General features: G+C 43.2%; 1 protein-coding gene across 1 annotated transcript; it reads right to left on the bottom strand.

The window, feature by feature from the left end:
• Positions 1–2101: 2101 nt before the first annotated feature.
• GJA1 (gap junction protein alpha 1) lies at positions 2102–13077 on the bottom strand. Its single transcript, XM_033143707.1, has 2 exons — positions 12707–13077; positions 2102–5488 (listed from the first exon to the last, which is right to left on the bottom strand). The coding sequence occupies exon 2, from the start codon at positions 5470–5472 to the stop codon at positions 4324–4326; it is 1149 nt and encodes a 382-aa protein (XP_032999598.1). The 5' UTR covers positions 5473–5488; positions 12707–13077; the 3' UTR covers positions 2102–4323.
• Between the last annotated feature and the right edge of the window lie 4830 nt (positions 13078–17907).

Genomic DNA, 17907 nt, shown 5'->3' with positions numbered 1-17907 from the left:
CTGATGTGTGGAACAGTAAAGACACACATTAATCTTAAAGTATAATCCTGAGTTCTTGGCATAAAGGGGCAATTTTTAAATGATGCACCAGACTCTTAGCTTGCTTTTGTTTTGTGTTTCATAACTTTCTCTCTCACACATTCATTCAAATCTAATCCCCAGGAGTGCTACACAAGATAAGATCAACCTACATTAGAAAAGTGTTGAAATTTTGCCACAGGTGAATTTGTCATTTTTGTCAGGTGGAACCATACTAAAAACAGGCAAGAGAACAGCCTGGAACTTCACAGTTCTCTTTCAGTTCTGGAAACTTTTTCAACACAGTAGATACAACCTGACATGTACAGATGTGTCCTGTGCTGTGTGGTGACTGATCACAGGAGAGACCTGTGCATGGGAGAAACCTCTGAAATTGCCGGACTTGAACCTGAAGGTTTATGATAAGCTTCAAGGAGGAGCTGGGCATTCTATAATCCAAAATGGATTTCAAAAGCAGAATGTTTGGTAGTGGATGTTCTGCCAAGGGCAGGGTTCTTTCTGGATCTGGAGCCAATAAGCACGTCAGTGCATGAAGAATAAGCGATGTTTTATTTGTGTAAGGTTAACAGATAGCAGCAGGCATACAAAACACAAATTATAGCATACCAGACAGGAGTCACACACAACCTCCCCTTCAGTTGCCCGGAGCTCCAGGTAAAGCAGCGAGAGAGACCCTGGCCAACAGTCTCACAGCATCTGGTACCTCGATCCGTGAAGAAACTCTCTGAGCCCCTTCAGCCTACAGCTTTTATAGCCAACTTTGATTTGATTGATTGCACCTGGTTAGCAGGCATCACTCATCATCATCATCAGCCCGGGACACCGCAACTGGGTATCCTCCCCACTAGCCAATCAGCACTTAGAACACAAGGGACCCAGGAAACTCTTGACACAGGTGTGTGAAAAACAAATTATACTATCATGAATCGGCAAGTCTTAAACAGGGGGTGTAAAAGGGGAAAGGGACATGCCATCTAACTCCTCAAAATTACAATGGTCTTCCATGTTTCCCCTACAGTGGACACCTGAATAGAAAAGCTTGCTCCACCAAACTTTTCCTGGAATGGGAATAAAAGAATGTGCCCATCAGTAACTGAAGGCTTCTCCCCAAATCCTGTGAGGCTTGGCTGTGCTGGGCAGGGGACACTGTGCTTCTATGATGATGAAAGGGAATTGGCAGAATGCAGAACCTAAGGTCAATAGAGCTGTGTGAATTGCCAAGAAGCTGATATCAACAGCTTGGACTGGCCCAAGACCATTTGCTGCCTGAGGTGAAGAATCAGATGGCATCCAAGGCCAGGCATCAGGGGACCCCTTTTGTCCTGCAGCTACTGATTCCCCCCCCCCAGCACCCATATACTCGCACTCCCAATGAGGTATGGTTTTGTTAAAAAATTATTAAACTGTTGCTATGCAGCAGCAGCAGCCGAGTATGTGCATTTTAGGTAAATTAAGATGGTGGACAGCCACTGCAGACAGGAGCCAACCTTGGTTCCCATTCAAAATCAGCAGCTCTGTCCACTCACTGCTGAGATGTTCATTCGGAGGTTGTTAAGTGGCAACACAGCTGTGTCAGGCCAGTGAGGGGCAGCTTGGAGCCCATGGGAGGGCCAGTGCCCAACCTGAACAGCCACTGATGCCGAGCCTGATGCCACCCCCTCCCGTTCCACATGCAGAAGCTGATGGGATTGGCAGAGGAATCTTACTTCAAGGCTTGTGACAGGACAATCAGCAGACTGTCTTAGGGGATGCAGGGCAGGCAATGTGGTACACATAGCTCTGTTTGCCAATGTCTTACCAATGCTCCTTGCTTGCTGGTCTCTACCTGCTTCAGCAACCAGCTCCCCTTCCCTAACTGTAGGGAAGCAAACCAGGACTATGAATTTCTGCCCGTTTCAAAAGGCATTGGCTTGTAGTGTAACTGAGCAGCAAGTGTGTTTTCTCCCGTACCTCTACAGCATAGGAGATACCTCTGTGATGAAAACTACAGGCTACGCTGCCTTTTTAATACCTAATTTCAAGTTATGGTATACACACACACACACACACACACACACACAAATGACTATTGGCAAATTTATTTATACTAAATTAAACTTTATTGACTAAGGTTTGCTCTCCAGACAAGGTGATTTGATGAACTATGGCGGCATACATGCAATCAATGAGCTTGGCAATGGTTTTAACATGGAATGTCAAACAACTTAGTAAAACCTAGCATATTAACGCAAAACTCTGTACTGGTGCACAATGAAACCAAGGCTATGTTCCTTGTGGAACTGTGTTGAAGTATAAGGCACTGCGGTTGAAAAAGAAAATAAAAACTGATATATTTCCTTAGCATATATTTCAAATAAATTAGAATTGTACTCTTTCAGCCTCACTTACACCCCAAACAAAAAAAAAATTATGTGCAAATATCAAAGCTGTCACTGAGAAGGAATGAACTATCAAAATTGAACCGAACCATGTTATAGTTGAGCTGATTTGTAAGTGAATGACAAGCAAGATATGCTTGTTTCTATAAAAACAGATGTAGGCATCATATTATTAGTACAGCTCAAAGCCGTTTGTATAAGGGTCCATTCACACAATCCACTGAGGCTGCAGTTATCAGGTGCTTTCTTTCAAATTCCTTTGTTCCATCAATGATGGGATCCATGATACGTAACCTCAAACTATCATGTGATAACTGCAGTTACTGCGTGATTTACATGGATGTGTAAAATTGTACCCAAGTCTCTCACATTATTGGCAGGCTAACGATTCCCCCCTCTCCCTCCCCACCCCCAGTACTATCATCTCTGTTATTCAAGCATAAGTTAAAACAAGTCAGAGAAATGGATTCAGTAACCTAGCAGGTTTCTTCTTCCTTAATTTCTTTTATGAAGCAAAAGAATCGAGAACTTCTGAAGCATGCGACTTTGGGTGTTCTGCTCACAATTCAAGCAATGCTTCTATTTGGAATGCAAGTGGAAGTTTTTCAAAGGTTGTCAGGGCTTGGTTCTTAAGATGGTATTCGTATTTTGTAAAAATGGTAAATTATCCACAACAGGATACATGGGAATAATATTAAGATTGGTAAAACTAACAATTGACTTGTTTGCACTGCTGAAATCATTTAATGTAAACATCATAGTGACCCATAATATCCCAAAATGCTTAAGAATTTTTTTGTGCATATTAGTTTGAGAGTTCATCAACTCCAGGCACCCTTGTCTTTAAAAACAACACAGAAGTAAACAGATATAAGGGTTCTAATGTATGCACAGATCTCTCCATTAAACATCACGGCTCTGGAAAGGGTTGGTAGGGCAGTGAATAGACCTAATCCATATGCTGTCGAACATGGTGGAAGCGTTCCCATCAATTTTAACCACATTCTAGTTGCTGGGATTCCATCTTCACCATTCAAATCTCATTTATGTTAATAGAATTCTGTCATAAATTGATTTGCTGACAGCAGACAGCATTAAACAAACACAAATTAAACAAATAAAAATGGCTTCAGTGTCCAGCTTTACATTTCACACCTGGCAATGGGTGGCAGGTGCTTGTGACTGTAAGATAACAAGCAATGATGGTGTAGAACAGGGCTTCCAACCTACACTTTCAATTAGATTGTTATGTCTGAAGCCCTGGGAACAACTGGGCAAAGCATAGTGGGTGGGCCTTAACTGAAATGTAGATTGATTGATGGATTGATTCCAAGGAATTAAATGATTGAATGTATAGACACAGACAAGTTTATATCAGGAAATTTTCCTTCAAGGTGCACATTAACAATGGAATGTTCTTTACAGGAAAATGATCAAAATCTGACTTAAGACTGCTAGTTATTCAATAAAAGAATACCATCTCCATTTCATCCTGACCAAAAGAATTTTCTCAGGTTTAACTTTTGTTTTTAGTATAACAAAAACAAAACTCTTTAGAAAAATCAGCGTATTATACACACACATTTCCAGGCATTTTATAACCTTTTCTAAAACAAAACAAACCCAAACCCAGCTACTGTAACGTTGACTAAGTTTAAAAAAAATTAAAATTAGCATTTAAAATTTTAAAAACTGACTACTTTAAATACCAACATGTGCTGTATGTCTCCAAATCACCCCAGCTTCCCACTTTAAAAAAAAAATCCCAATGTTTTTTGTTTGTTAAAATCTCCAGGCTGAGATTGTTAAAGTACCACCTCCAATGGAACTGCACGAACACCACATGTGCATCTTCTAATGCATTTCATATCATAGTTGTGTTAAGTATTACTGTTGCTATAGAGGGTTAGATCTCCAGATCATCAGGTCGAGGTCTGCTGCTGGCTCGACTGCTAGCTCTGCTTGGAGGCCGTTGGTCTACCACCTTGAGAGGTTGTAGCTCATGCCCAGAGCCCATTTTTTTTGTGTTCTCGGGATCATCAGGGAATTCAAAGGGCTGGGCATGTGAATTCGAAATGGTGCTCCCAGCCTGTCCGATCCTGTTCTGCTCAGCGCTGTAATTTGCCCAGTTCTGTTCGCTAGCTTGCTTATTGTAGTTACGACAGGAGGATGAATTGTTCCTGTCTCCAGTAACAAGCTTGTATCCTGGTGGAGACATAGGTGACAAGGGGGCAGTTGGAGAGGAGCAGCCATTGAAGTAGGCATATTTTGGGGATCCACATTCCTTGGAGGGGCTCATGCCACTGTTAGGAGAGAAAGGGTTGTTTTTTGTCTTCATGCGATCCTTGATGCTCTTGAGGGTGACGTAGAAAATCTCAATGATGTTCAAGCTAAGGGAGACGATAGACACCACCAGCATGAAGATGATGAAGATGGTTTTCTCCGTGGGTCGGGAGAGGAAGCAATCCACCTTGTGTGGGCATGGATATCTCTCACACGTGTAGATGGCGTGCAGGGTGAACCCATAGATGTACCACTGTATGACCACGAATGCGACCTCAAAGAAAGATTTGAAGATGATGCTGATGATGTAGGTGCGAAGCAGCCCCCCGCGCATCTTGACTTTGCCATGCTCTTCAATCCCATACTTGAATTTCTTGATTTCTATTTGCTTGAGGGGGAGGTCTACGTTGACCCCTTCGCTTTGCACCACCTTGAGCTCTTCTTCTCTCCTGTTTAGCTTCTCTTCCTTCCGCATCACGTAAAATACGTGTGCCAAGTACATGAGGGTTGGCACGGACACAAAAATAAACTGCAGGACCCAGAAGCGCACATGGGAGATGGGAAACGACTTGTCGTAGCAGACGTTTTCGCAACCAGGCTGTTGGGTGTTGCACCGGAATGCTGACTGCTCGTCTCCCCAAGCAGACTCCACGGCTGTCCCCAGCAGCAAGATTCGGAAAATGAAAAGGACAGAAAGCCACACCTTTCCTCCTGCAGTGGAATAGGCTTGGACTTTGTCAAGGAGCCTTCCCAGAGCACTCCAGTCACCCATCTTCACTGCCTGCTACCTACAGAGAAACAACAAAAATTGCTCAAGTATTGCCTGCTGTACAGTCAAAATATTGTGCTCTTAAAGAGTTGTCACACCTGAATCATGGATTGCAAGAGATATGGTAGCAACTAGAACTAGAGCTAAAACACAGAAGACTAGAAAATCTACCACTTTCATAAATATGAGTCTAGTTCTAAGCACTCATAATTGGGTCTCAGCAATTTCACATTTGTTTATGTAGTTTATTTCTTTTCATGCTGTAGATCAAGAAAGAGATGGGACCTGCGACCTTCTGCATACCATGCATGTGCTTCACCACTAAGTTTACCACCCCAAAGACTGATCATGTACCCAACAGATGTTTGTGGGTCATTAAGTCTGGTAAAGACTGTAGCCCCTGTCCTGAGCACCTAACATACAACAGTGGGATTTGTGGACATAATTCCACACTGATGATCTCTCTGCTGGGACAGGTGGCTGGTGCTGTCAGCATGACAATGTTCATAACTCATCAGGAGAGGGAGAGACAAGTTGCCTGATATCATTCCCCAAAACAAGTGATTGGTGACATTACATTGTGATGAATGTTGGAATTTTGCCTCTGCATAGCATTGTTTTTGGGCATGAAGGGTTTCATCAAGAGGCAGAAACCATTTGTGGAAGCTTTTACATGTAGGTCATCATGGTTGTGTGGGGTGACTATGAATGAAAAATAGATTTGCAAGCCACAAGTGTTTAAATAGTAAGTTATGAAGCTTGTCTTTGAAAGGCTTCCTTTTTCTTCATTCTGTCCGAGAGAGAGCCATTCCACTGTCAAGTAATAACTTCTTGATTTCATTAACTAGCTTGGTGCCGATGTTAAAATATGCCATTATCAGACTTCCCTCCAGGCTTAATGGTGGGTTTTTTTCACAGCATAGTATTATTTCAGATTGAAAGTATGATTGAAAACAAAAGAAGCGTTATTGCTGGGAAGTTTTGGATTATTTGTTTTCAGTTACATTCCCCTCTGGTCCATTACTATGGGAAGATATATTCCAAGTCTTAGCTGTTTAACTCTATGTCAGCAATATTTCTTTTCAATTTATCAATAATTTTAAAATTTGTTTTAGTAGGCAAAATGAAGTTTCATTATTTCTCTAGGCTATATTTACTTCAGGAAGAAGCATTCCTTGGGTGAATTACTAAAAACACAAATATTTTTCAACAAAACTATTCACTGCAAATATCCCTAAAGCCCTGCTAGTAGCTCATCAGAAGATTAGATACAGTTTTAAAGAGACAAGGAATCCTATCGCCTTTGGGGGAAATTAGAATGGTATCCAACTAAACAGTTACTCTAGCGCAACAACTTTTAGCTGCACAATATGACTTCCCCACCCTCTCCTCTCCCTGCACACCTCCTAGATCTGCTCTGGGGTTTCTCTCAACTCTCCTGGGCAGATTTAGGAGGGTGTGGGAGACATATGTGGAGAGGAGGCGGCCCAGAAGTTGCACTGCACAGTGAAAAGCCATGGCATTAGTGTAGGTCTTTAGTTTTATTAATTTTTGAGTGACACTATTTTGATTTAGCAACTAATGAACAAAGTCCGGAATCCAAAGCATACTTGTTAGGAAATGTGCTCTGTTGAGCACAGGGTGGCATTTTTTCAGTCAACATGCATGGGATTGCACTGAATGGTTTGATCCTGAGCACAAGTCCTGGGTAACACAAGAAGAACTCTGTTGGATCAGATCAAAGGCCAGCATCCTATTCCCCAAAGTCGCCAACCAGATGCCTCTAGGAAGCTCCACAAGTGGGACATGGGAGCAACGATGCATCTGATCCTGGAGATGGCATGTGATCATTGTGAGGAATGGCCATGGTGAATACACCATGGAAGTAACTCTTGGAATAATATCCAACCTAGCTTTCATATTATAATCCCCACTGAGGACTGAATGTAAATAAATATCAAACCCTGATCCTAAATGTTTAGGTTGGCCCACCTATGGTGTTAGCTGTGTTCCAAACATGCTGTTCCTACAGTGCTGGCATAAAACCATGCTTTATACTTGTCACACCCTGACTTAATCACTTATGTAGCAACACACCACAGCATAAATGGTTTTTAAGCATGACATTCAAAAGCATCTTAATTTCTTGCAAGTCACTTGTTCCATGTTTGAATATTAACAATGCAGGATTGAAAGTGGAAGAAAACCAGCACTCCCTAGCCCATGAAGGTTTTATATTTGCATGGCAGCCTTGCAGAGCCAGCCCAAGGCATTCTGCTGCCTGAGTCAGAGCATCAAATGGTGCTCTTTCCTTCTGGCTCAAGTTGAAGTACATAAGAATTAGTCTGAGAGCACAGGCAGAAAATCCCACAAGTACCTTTCCTTCTCCATGTCAGTAAAAATACAGTAACAATAAATCTGGGGTTATATTTTAGTAACTTTTACCCAGAGTAGAACTTAATGACCATGACTAACTTTGGTTCATTAATGTCAATGGTTCTACTCTGAGTAAAAGTTAGTTGAGCACAACCCTCAGTAACTATCAAATTGCTGTCTTTTCAGGACAACAAAATCAACTGCCTATGACAGCTACCTCATTCTGCCTAATGGTAGGGCAGGTCCAGGAGAAATAGAAAATCCAATTTAGTGCCAGTCAATTCAGGAATTCATAGCTGTCAACTTTCCCCCCTTTTTAAGGGAAATTCGCTTATTCTGAATAGGATTCCTCACAAGAAAAGGGAAAAGTTGACAGCTATGTTCAGGATTGATCTCTGAGTCCTATATACACTTACGAGAGCATAAGCAGCATTGAACTGAATGGGACTTCTGAGTAAACATTAACAGGATTATTGATCTTTTGAAGTCACTTGATTGGGAAAGTTAGCAGAATAACCAATTGAACTTTGGTTACAGGTAAAGTAGCCATGTTGGTCTGCCATAGTCAAAACAAAATTAAAAATTAAAAAATTCCTTCCAGTAGCACCTTAGAGACCAACTAAGTTTGTTCTTGGTATGAGCTTTCGTGTGCATACACACTTCTTCAGATATTTCCAAATAAATGTGGCTACAATTCAGGAACCAATCGCTGAAAAACCAACTAATGATCTGGCAACGTATAGTTTGGGGAGGTGGAATCCCAGTTTTGTCTGCAGTGGTTTGCAGTGTTGTGCCCAGTGATGAAAAGAAGATTTCGGCCGGATTTCTACTGCATTCTATTTCTCCATACAGAAGGCTGCTGCTGCGCTGCTGGCTCAGTCCTTGGGAAGTATCTGTGGAAAATGCAAGGTGCCTTTCCCTGTGCCGCAATCCGGCTCTTGCTCTGCCAGACCAGATGTGAGTTCCACACAGTCAGCACTAGCTCTGCCTCGCTCCCTGTCAGACACACAGAGACTTCTGGAGACCAGCTCAAGGCAAGCTTTGCATGGGGTGATCCCGATCAACCAGCTGAACATGCAGCCACTTCACTTGGCTGGTGGCGCAGGATTATCACATCCCCCAGGGAACTCATGGAGGGAAGTTATGCACACGCTGTGGATGTGTATCCACTGCTTGTGCAACATCTCTGCTTATTTTTCCTCCTTCAGAGGCACTGGTGTTGTTCCACCAGCCAAACAGGGAAAGAACTGTACATTCTGCTGGCTGTGTGGGACCATCACGTCTGAAGCAACCCATGCAAATAACGAGTAGCGATAAGAGGTGCCAGAACAGTAGATCCAATCTTAAAAGGGGCCTGTCCTCGGTGTCTTTTCAGAAAAAGAGCATGTCATAGGAAAAAAATAATGGCAGCACTATTTGGTTAGCGTTTAAGTGACCATATGCAGGAAAAATTTGATCTGCAAACCACAATTGGGAAAGTGAAGCTGTGTCGTGTGCCATAACTTATGGCTCATGTTTTCCAGGGCACACAAGACATTTTCAGTGTTCTAGGATGATGACTGAGCATAATGTCAGAAGGTCAGAAGGAAGGATTTGTCATGGTCCTGTGGGATTGTAGTGGGGAGCATGTGCGTGCATATTGCAGTTGGCCGGCTAGTTCTTCAGTTCACATAAAACCCTACAGAAAAGACTGGGACTACTTGTGCTTTCAGCCAGCTCTACCTGTTGGAATTCTAACAGAGTACAAGCATGTGAGATGTGGACATTCCCAAAGAGACATAATAAAGAGAGGGTCAGAAATTACATGTGAACTTCTTAAGAAAAGATATGGATAGTGATTTACCAATGAGGACCAGACTGGATATGGAAAATGAGATCTGCTGAGCAGAGAAAAGTAGCAGAAAATTTCACATGCAAGCTGGAAAAGACATTTGCCTAGATATACAGTTGTTGGGTTTTGTTTTTTTTAATCCAAGCACCCAAAATGCCTTTCCTACTGTCCAACAAGGCTACAAACCCAGGTCCAGCTGAGACACTAAAGGTCTTAAATGTGTAGGATTTCACTACAGAGACAGTGGGCTGCAGTGGTTACAGCAGTGGGCTTGAGCTGCACAGACTCAGGTTCAAATCCCATTTGAACTACAAAGCACACTGGGTGTCCTTGGGCCAGTCACCTTCTGGGAGCCTGAACTACTCATCAAGGTTGTTGTGAATATTCAATGGGAGGTAGGGAACCTTGCATACCTCCTGATCTCTTTGGATCAAGGTGAGATAAAAAGAAATGCAATCAATCACTAAAGGGACTACATTTGGGACCACAATCAGTATGCAGAGAAATGGGACAACAAGGCTCTTCCCCTTCTTTAGTCCCAAAGCTGAATCTCCAAGGTCTGTCCAATGACTGAGGGTGAGGTTTTTTTTTTTTTACACACTTTTACCAAAGCATGAAATCGACAGGGAGTCCTGCTAACACCTTGAAGATTAAGGCATAAGGCGTCAAGCCCCTTTGTTAGATGGAGGGAGAGTCAAATGCAAGGAGGAAAAGCAGCATGAGGAGCTTCAACTGTGGTACTCAGGTCAACAGCTAAGGAAGCCCTGTAATCATTCATAAAAATGTCTGCAAACAACATACCAGATAGCCCAATCTAAGCATGCTTTGAGGAGAATATTATTTGTTTACTCAGAAATATTACTCGGTGGCAAACAGATGTCATCCATGCAAGTGCCTTTCTACTCAACCCCAAGGAGCATTTCCTCGTAGTGCCAAAGAACAGCTTGTTTTTCAGGCCACACAGGAGAGCCATTGCCTGCTGGATGGAGTTTTGGGTTTACTTGATTGGCATCTGTTTGAGTGCATGCATCTTTAAGCAGTAGTACCGGTAACTCTGAGTAAACCACTTGACTCTGTGGGACTGACTGTGTCGGATATGGGGAGTCAGACTGCAATTCTGAGCTCATTTCTACTGCAAAGTTATAGCAGCAAGACACTCACCAAGGAAGACCCATTAAATACAGGAGGATTCTGGTGCACATCTCCCTGAAATAAATTCTGAGCAAAGATACATAGGCCCCTTTGCTTCCTTGCTCAGCTAACCACTCTCTAAGATTGCTTTTCCTTAAGGCTCACTTTTCCTTAAGGCTCACTTAAATGGGAAGCGTCCCACTTCATAGAGCTTCTCTGGAAGGATGATCAGTATATGAACAGTACAGTTCTTTTGGACACTTAAAGTGCTGAACAATAATTGCTAATTATTGCTGCTTTATCATGGTTGGTACAGAGTGCATTATATTTAAAATCTCATATTTTTTCCCCATCTTCTTCCCTTGACCCTTTCAAATTCTGCCTGTTCATCCTTCTCACATTTGTATTCTAGTTAGGTATAATGGCTCAGCGCCAATGTTTAGCTTTGAACACCGCCAACCCCCCCCCCCCCAAAAAAAAAACCTCCAACAAACATTACTGTAAACAGTTTCAAAGTCTGGAGGCTTCAAAACTCCAGATGTTGATATGGCTGAATGGAACCTCAAGGCAAGTCAGCTCCTTCTCTCCCCCCCCCCCCGCCCCGCTCCTTCCTCCTTGACAAACAAACAGATTTCTGAAATCACAGAGACATGTTCCTCTGTTGGTTGACCTTGTTGGCATTAACAAATCTCCCTGTGAACATTCTTCTGCTTCTAAAACACAATGCACCAGATTGAAGGACTAGCAATGTATACCACAGCAGAACCTCATCGGAGAGGTGAAACTGGGCATAAAAGTGTGCGAAAGTTGAAAGGGGTGGGGGGAAGTGATGTTAAAAATCCACTTTGGTTGCCTTGAATTTGTTCTTCCCTCCCTGACAAGAAGCTTACTCATAGCAGGGACTCTGAGAGCCGCCCCCCTATACTGTACCTTCAAAAAGGGGGGGGGCACTAGCTTCAGGGTAGATGCCAAGACTCTTTCCTTTCCAATCCTACACTATGGTTTTCATAAGAGATTGCAGGAATGTAGCTTGATGCAGACCGAGACAATATTCTCTGAAAGACTTTGGTAATACACAATTTCAGTCTAGAGTAACCAAATGGTTTCGCAGGCATTGTTAGCCTGCGGAGATATAAGGTCCCTTCCACACAGCACAGTCCACATCTGGGGTTGAACACTAACTGTACAGATTCCCTTCAAATCCCCATCAATTTTTAGCTCGATTATTCAAAATAGAAAATAAGGAGGAAATAAGCAAAGGCTGCCTGAAAGACATCCGATTACGAGTTGACAAAAGCCCAGGCAGCATTTGAACAAAGACCCTAATTAAGGACCTTGCATTGTATGAACTATTAAAGACAAGCCACGATTTCCATATGAAAGTGAAATGTGTGTACGCGTGAGGTAGGATCTATCTGCTTTAACTTGGTGACCCTTTCAAAGCAACTGAGAGGTCACAACACTGTTGTGGTGTGGTTAGCATGCCCCAAAGTTGGATGCTCTCTCCAGAGAAAGAATTTCTTTTGTTATATGGGGTGAGGTACAATAAAACAGGCTCCCTTGGTAAACGAGATGGAAAAACTTGGCAAATAAAATGTTAGAGTGTGAAAATGAAGCACCTAAATCAACTGAAATAAATGACATCTCTCCCCAAGTACATTTCTCTGATAAAATTCTAGTACATTTAAAATGTTCCCCCAAAGAGGGACACCCAAAGGGGTCTATGCAGCTGTTAACAGGGCAACTTATTTTTTAATTTAAGAACAGTAGTAAAACTCTTGCACTTAAAATATTCATTTCTTTAAAGTCTGAGGTAATCACACTCCTCTGAAAAGATTTGCTTGGAACTAACTTGAAGTTAAAAAACCCCCTCAAACCCAAACCCTTTCCCATCCTTACCTTGCTTGTCAGCAGTGAAGAAAGTCAAACAAAGTCCCTCAGAGGGTTAAAACTCAAAAGGCAGAAACTTCTTCAGGCACCCAACCTGCCTATTTAAACTTTAAAAGTCCCCTGCTCTTTTGTCTTGTGACGTCCTTTCCTTCCCCCTTTCCTGAAAGAAAAGTGCTGAGAACTCATTTAAAAAACAAAACAAAACAAAAAAAACCTTTTTCATCCTAACTTGAAGCGCTGCAAGAGCTTTTTAAAAGTTTTCAAGCCACTAACTGTGAGGGAGGAGGAGAAAAGGAGGGGTGAAAGCATAAGAGGTGGGGCTGCCAAGGAATGGGGAGGAGGAAAGGAGGAGAGAAGACACAGAAGCTGTGTAGACAGTATGGGGTGGGGGCAAAGTGGGGAGAGAGGGGGAAAGAGAGAGAGAGCATCAAAGTGGCTGAGTAAGCACAAACTTGCAAAGAAAGGGGGGGGGATACATGAAAGAGACCGAACTGGGATGGTATCCAGAGCCGTCTTGCTGTAGGGAAGTGACACAGTTTAATTTACGGTATGAAATACAACTCTCCCAAGGTGCGTGGTTTGTCTACATCATGAATTTGCTGCAGACCAGTGGCGATGAGTTGAAGTGGATTCCTTCAGCAGCTGGCCTACAGGAATTTCCGAAAGCTGCCTGGGTGTTAGCAGCAGAAGCAGTGCCTCCCTAAACTGCACTGGCACCGTTTCAGGTCAATCACACGGAGGTGCGCACTCCCCCCCCCCCAGCTCTTAAGGAGTCAAAGTGTGGAGAAAGAGATGGGTTTCTTTCCACCCCCTGTGCCAACTCCCATATTCTGTCAGAGCTTGTAGTTTTGTGTCTCCTTCTCGCCTCCTTTCTGCTGGATTGTCCGGTGAACTTTGCATACAGTACATAGAGAGTACTCCAGGGTGGCACAAACAAACCTTCTGCCAACGGAGCGAGGGGAGGGGGGGGGGGAAGGAATACCAGCAAAGTGTTGGAAATAGGCATCTTGGCACAGGGCAGCCGGTTGCTCTGTGAACGAGGCAAGGGGTTCCTCACGCAATTCCACAGCCATGCTAAAAAAGCACCAAGGATGAGGCAAGTTTTACCATGTGGAAACACTGAGAAAGGGGAGGCAAGCCCAAAGAAGAAATTCACCACAGCAGTTAACATAACCCGTTTGCCTGGATCTTTTTTTAAAGTGCAGAGCAGCAGATTGGTCTTGTTTATATATGGCCTTTTCATCTTCCTTTCAACTCTGGAAATTGGTATGGGTGGACAAAAACACATTGAACTAAACAGCTATGAAGAAGGAAAATAGCCCTGTTGGATCAGGGATCAGTACTATTAAGTAGTGTATCCTGTCTCTCACAGTGACCCAACAAGGTGCCTTTGGGAAGCCCACAAGCAGCATTCAGATGTTACATTCAGCAATCATGGCTGGTAGCCATTGATATCGTTGTCCTTCAGGAATCCATGCTTTGAGCCTGATGCCATCGTCTGATGGTAGTAACACTGGATTGGGATCCAGTAGGTCTTGGGCTAGCTCCGCCCTGCCCTCAGAACACCTCAGAAGAAAAGAGAGTGCCCTCTCCTATTTCATACAAAAAAGCTGACTAGCCAGGCTGTAAAATCTTACTTCAACATTGGAAACAGAACAGCTGGCTAATTTGGGAGACGCAGGCCAGGCCAGGTAGCACACACAGCCCTGTCTGCCAGCACCTCACCCTTGCAGACCTTGCCCCTTGCTGAGGCACCTGTCTCATGCTGCCTAATGGCAGAGCTGGCCCTGGGACTTCCTGATGCTGCTAGACTCCAACTCCCATCATCGCTGACCATTGGCCATGCTGGCTGGGACTGGTGAGAGTTGAAGTTCAACAACATTTGGAGGGCCACAAGCTAATCCCCCTGCAGCAGAGCTTTTGCCTGACTGCAGTAGAAAACTAGACTAAAGCTAATTTTGAAAGGGGTAAAATTTTGTATATAGGTTACGGTATATAAGTCTGGCCACGGTACAGCCTCTGTGTGAGTTAAAAATAAAAATGTAGATTTCCCCTTCAAAGCTTTGAGTTGGCAATCATATACACACTTTTCTGAAATTAGGCTTCATTTAACTCAGTGGGCCGACTTCTCATAAGGCTGCCGTACGTCTGGACATTACTGGAATTTCAAAGTTAAAAATGAATTTCCGCAATGTGGCACTTTGTCCCAGATCTTTGGCAAGTTAATCGAAAAAAATGTCCCCCCCCAAAAAAAAAGCTCAACAATTTTGGGGTCTTCATAAAAGAAGCTCAACAACTTTTGGGGTGTCCTGGTTTATAGTTTTTGAAAGATGGTGACCCTAGACTTCTCATACCCCACAAGTTTCCTGGAAAAAAGGGACATCCTGTTTTTTCTCATGAGAGAATGGTGACCATTTTGGATGTGGTGATCTTGCACAATTTTGCACCCTGGTTTTCTCTGAAAAGAGCACTATTTTGGGGCTGTGATTTCATAAGGTGTCCCAAAATATGTGTGCTTTTTTTGGGGGGGGGGAAACTGTGGTGCAAAATCACACGAGATCATGGCACCCAAAATGGCAACCGTTCTCTTGCAAGGCAAAACAGGAAGATGGCATCCCGCAAGATGGTGCCCCAGTTTTTTTGCTTCCAGGTGTTGGAGAGTATGACTTCTACATAGACATTTATAGGATTGTGTAGTGGTTAGTGTCAGAGAAGGACCTGAAGCTCAGTAGTTGACCTTGGCCCAGTCACTGCCTCTCAGCTTAACCAACCTCACAAGGTTGTTGTGAGGATAAACTGGGGAGGAAGAAAGCTATGTACACCACCTTGAGCTCCTTAGAGGAAAGGTAGGGCCATTGTGGTGTAGGGCCAGTGTGGTGTAGTGGTTAACAGCAGTAGACTCGTAATCTGGGGAACCGGGTTCGCATCTCTGCTCCTCCACATGCAGCTGCTGGGTGACCTTGGGCTAGTCACACTTCTTTGAAGTCTCTCAGCCCCACTCACTTCACAGAGTGTTTGTTGTGGGGGAGGAAGGGAAAGGAGAATGTTAGCCGCTTTGAGACTCCTTCGGGTAGTGATAAAGCGGGATATCAAATCCAAACTCCTCCTCCTCTTCTTCTTCTTCTTCTTCTTCTTCTTCTTCTTCTTCTTCTTCTTCATGCAAAAAAATCCAAACAAGCAGGCAAACAAGCCACACCTTTGTTCAGTTTAAATGTTCAGTCTTTTTGCTCAGTTTTTAATTAAAGTCTGCCTATAAAAATGTGCGAATTTAGCCAGTTGGTCAGGCCCTTTCACTTGCAGAGCAGCCCACATGACCTAATCACCTTTAATCCTCACTCATTGTCCATTTTCCAGATAAAATCTTCTGAGAAGGGGGTCGCTGACAGTCTTGAGTATGAACATTTGTTTATTTGGTTATCACGCTCTCATTTGCTTTCCTTCTCATTCATATTAACCAGAACGCAGTTTGGTGCCTGCTACCACTGGCCTGTCCATATGACTGAGGTGATGTACATATCACTTCCAGTCCCATAGCCTTGCATGGGAAGAATAGGTCTTTTCATTGTCAGTTACAGCAGGAAAAAACACCTTGTACTCTTGCCATGGTGGACAGTGGCTTGCAGCTTAAGCTGAAAGAAATGTTTGCAAATATTTTTGCAACACTTCCCATTTTGCTATTCAAATTTCTAATGTAAAATTTGGAATCTGAGCACTGAATGTGCAGCTTTATCTCAGTACTTGAAAACTGAGTGCTTTTGGACATCAAAATACCTTTGCACATCAACCGTCAAGGATTAAAAATCATTGTACGTCCAGTTGAAAGCAAATCGTGATCACCATTTGAGATGCAGATGTCAAACACTGCATGACTTCTTGGCAAAAATTCAAAGAAGGCGGCAAATAATCAACATCAAAATGTAAGGAGGTGAAATCTGAAGTGTTTTTCTGTGAGGGGTCCAAGGAAAGGGCAGTGTCGTTTTCCACCAAGAATTCTCGGGACAAAACACAAAGCAGGACATTCATATTTCTGAGGACAGTTTGGAAACAAAACAAAACAAGAATTCTCTTTGTCCTGGAGCAGAACTGCTTTTGGACTGGAACCAGTCCCTTATAAACACTTGTAGAATAATTCCCTCCTTAGAAAACACTTCAGAACCGTCTTGCTGTGATACAGCTTCACATGGCGGCCAACCTACAGATGACACTGCTATGGAAAGTGTTAAATGCTGGAAGATTCGTGACTGTCCTATGTGCTGTGGCCAATTAGAAGTGTCTTTTGTCCTTCCTTCCTACTGTGTCCCTACCCTTCAGTGCTGGGCAACTCCTTGGAAGGCATAACAAGTATTCCAGCAGCTCATCTTGTTTGGATAGTTCAGTAAGACTATTGTTCCGTTGTATTTCTATATTTTGACAGCTGAGGATTCTTGCTCCACTGCTGGGTTTCGGGAGGTTCATCAAAGGCCCTCACCCGGATGGTGCTCGTCCTGGGCTAGCAACCTTTTGATATCATAGCACAATCTTTATAACAGACAGGCGTCTGTGTATAAGTGAAAAGCAGTCGCATTTCCACTTGTTTCTCAAGCCTTACATGCATGCTGTGTTATCCAGCTGCAGTATGTAATCCAAATCCACATCCACTGTATTATGTTTCCAATATAAATCTTGATCGGATCATAAATAAATAAGACAGAATAAATAAAAAATAGCTGGCTAGTCTCAAGCTGAGGCTCCAATACTTTGGCCACCTCATGAGAAGAGAAGACTCCCTGGAAAAGACCCTGGTGTTGGGAAAGATTGAGGACACAAGGAGAAGGGGACAACAGAGGACGAGATGGTTGGACAGTGTTCTCGAAGCTACCAACATGAGTCTGACCAAACTGCGGGAGGCAATGGAAGACAGGAGTGCCTGGCGTGCTCTGGTCCATGGGGTCACGAAGAGTCGGACATGACTAAACGACTAAACAGCAGCAACAACAACAAATCATTACATAGACATTTAAACCACACAGGCCTGAATTCTGGGAATTGCAGTTTATATCTCACGGAGCTGCAATTCACAGTTCCCAGGATTCTTTGGTGTGGAAATGTGCTTTAAGTTTATGGTGTGCGTGCAGCCAAAGACAAAATTTCCTCCATAGAGTGTCAGAAATGGGGGGGGGCTTTATATAGTCAACTGATTGCATTGATGCCTCATTTGAAAGGACAGGAAA

This window comes from Lacerta agilis, chromosome 3 (genome assembly GCF_009819535.1).
Source record: "Lacerta agilis isolate rLacAgi1 chromosome 3, rLacAgi1.pri, whole genome shotgun sequence".
Lineage (NCBI taxonomy): Eukaryota > Metazoa > Chordata > Lepidosauria > Squamata > Lacertidae > Lacerta > Lacerta agilis.
This window is presented reverse-complemented; position numbering and strand designations above follow the sequence as displayed.

Coding starts and splice junctions, on each gene's coding strand:
- GJA1 (XM_033143707.1), bottom strand. CDS start 5,472: ATGGGTGACTGGAGTGCTCTGGGAAGGCTCCTTGACAAAGTCCAAGCC.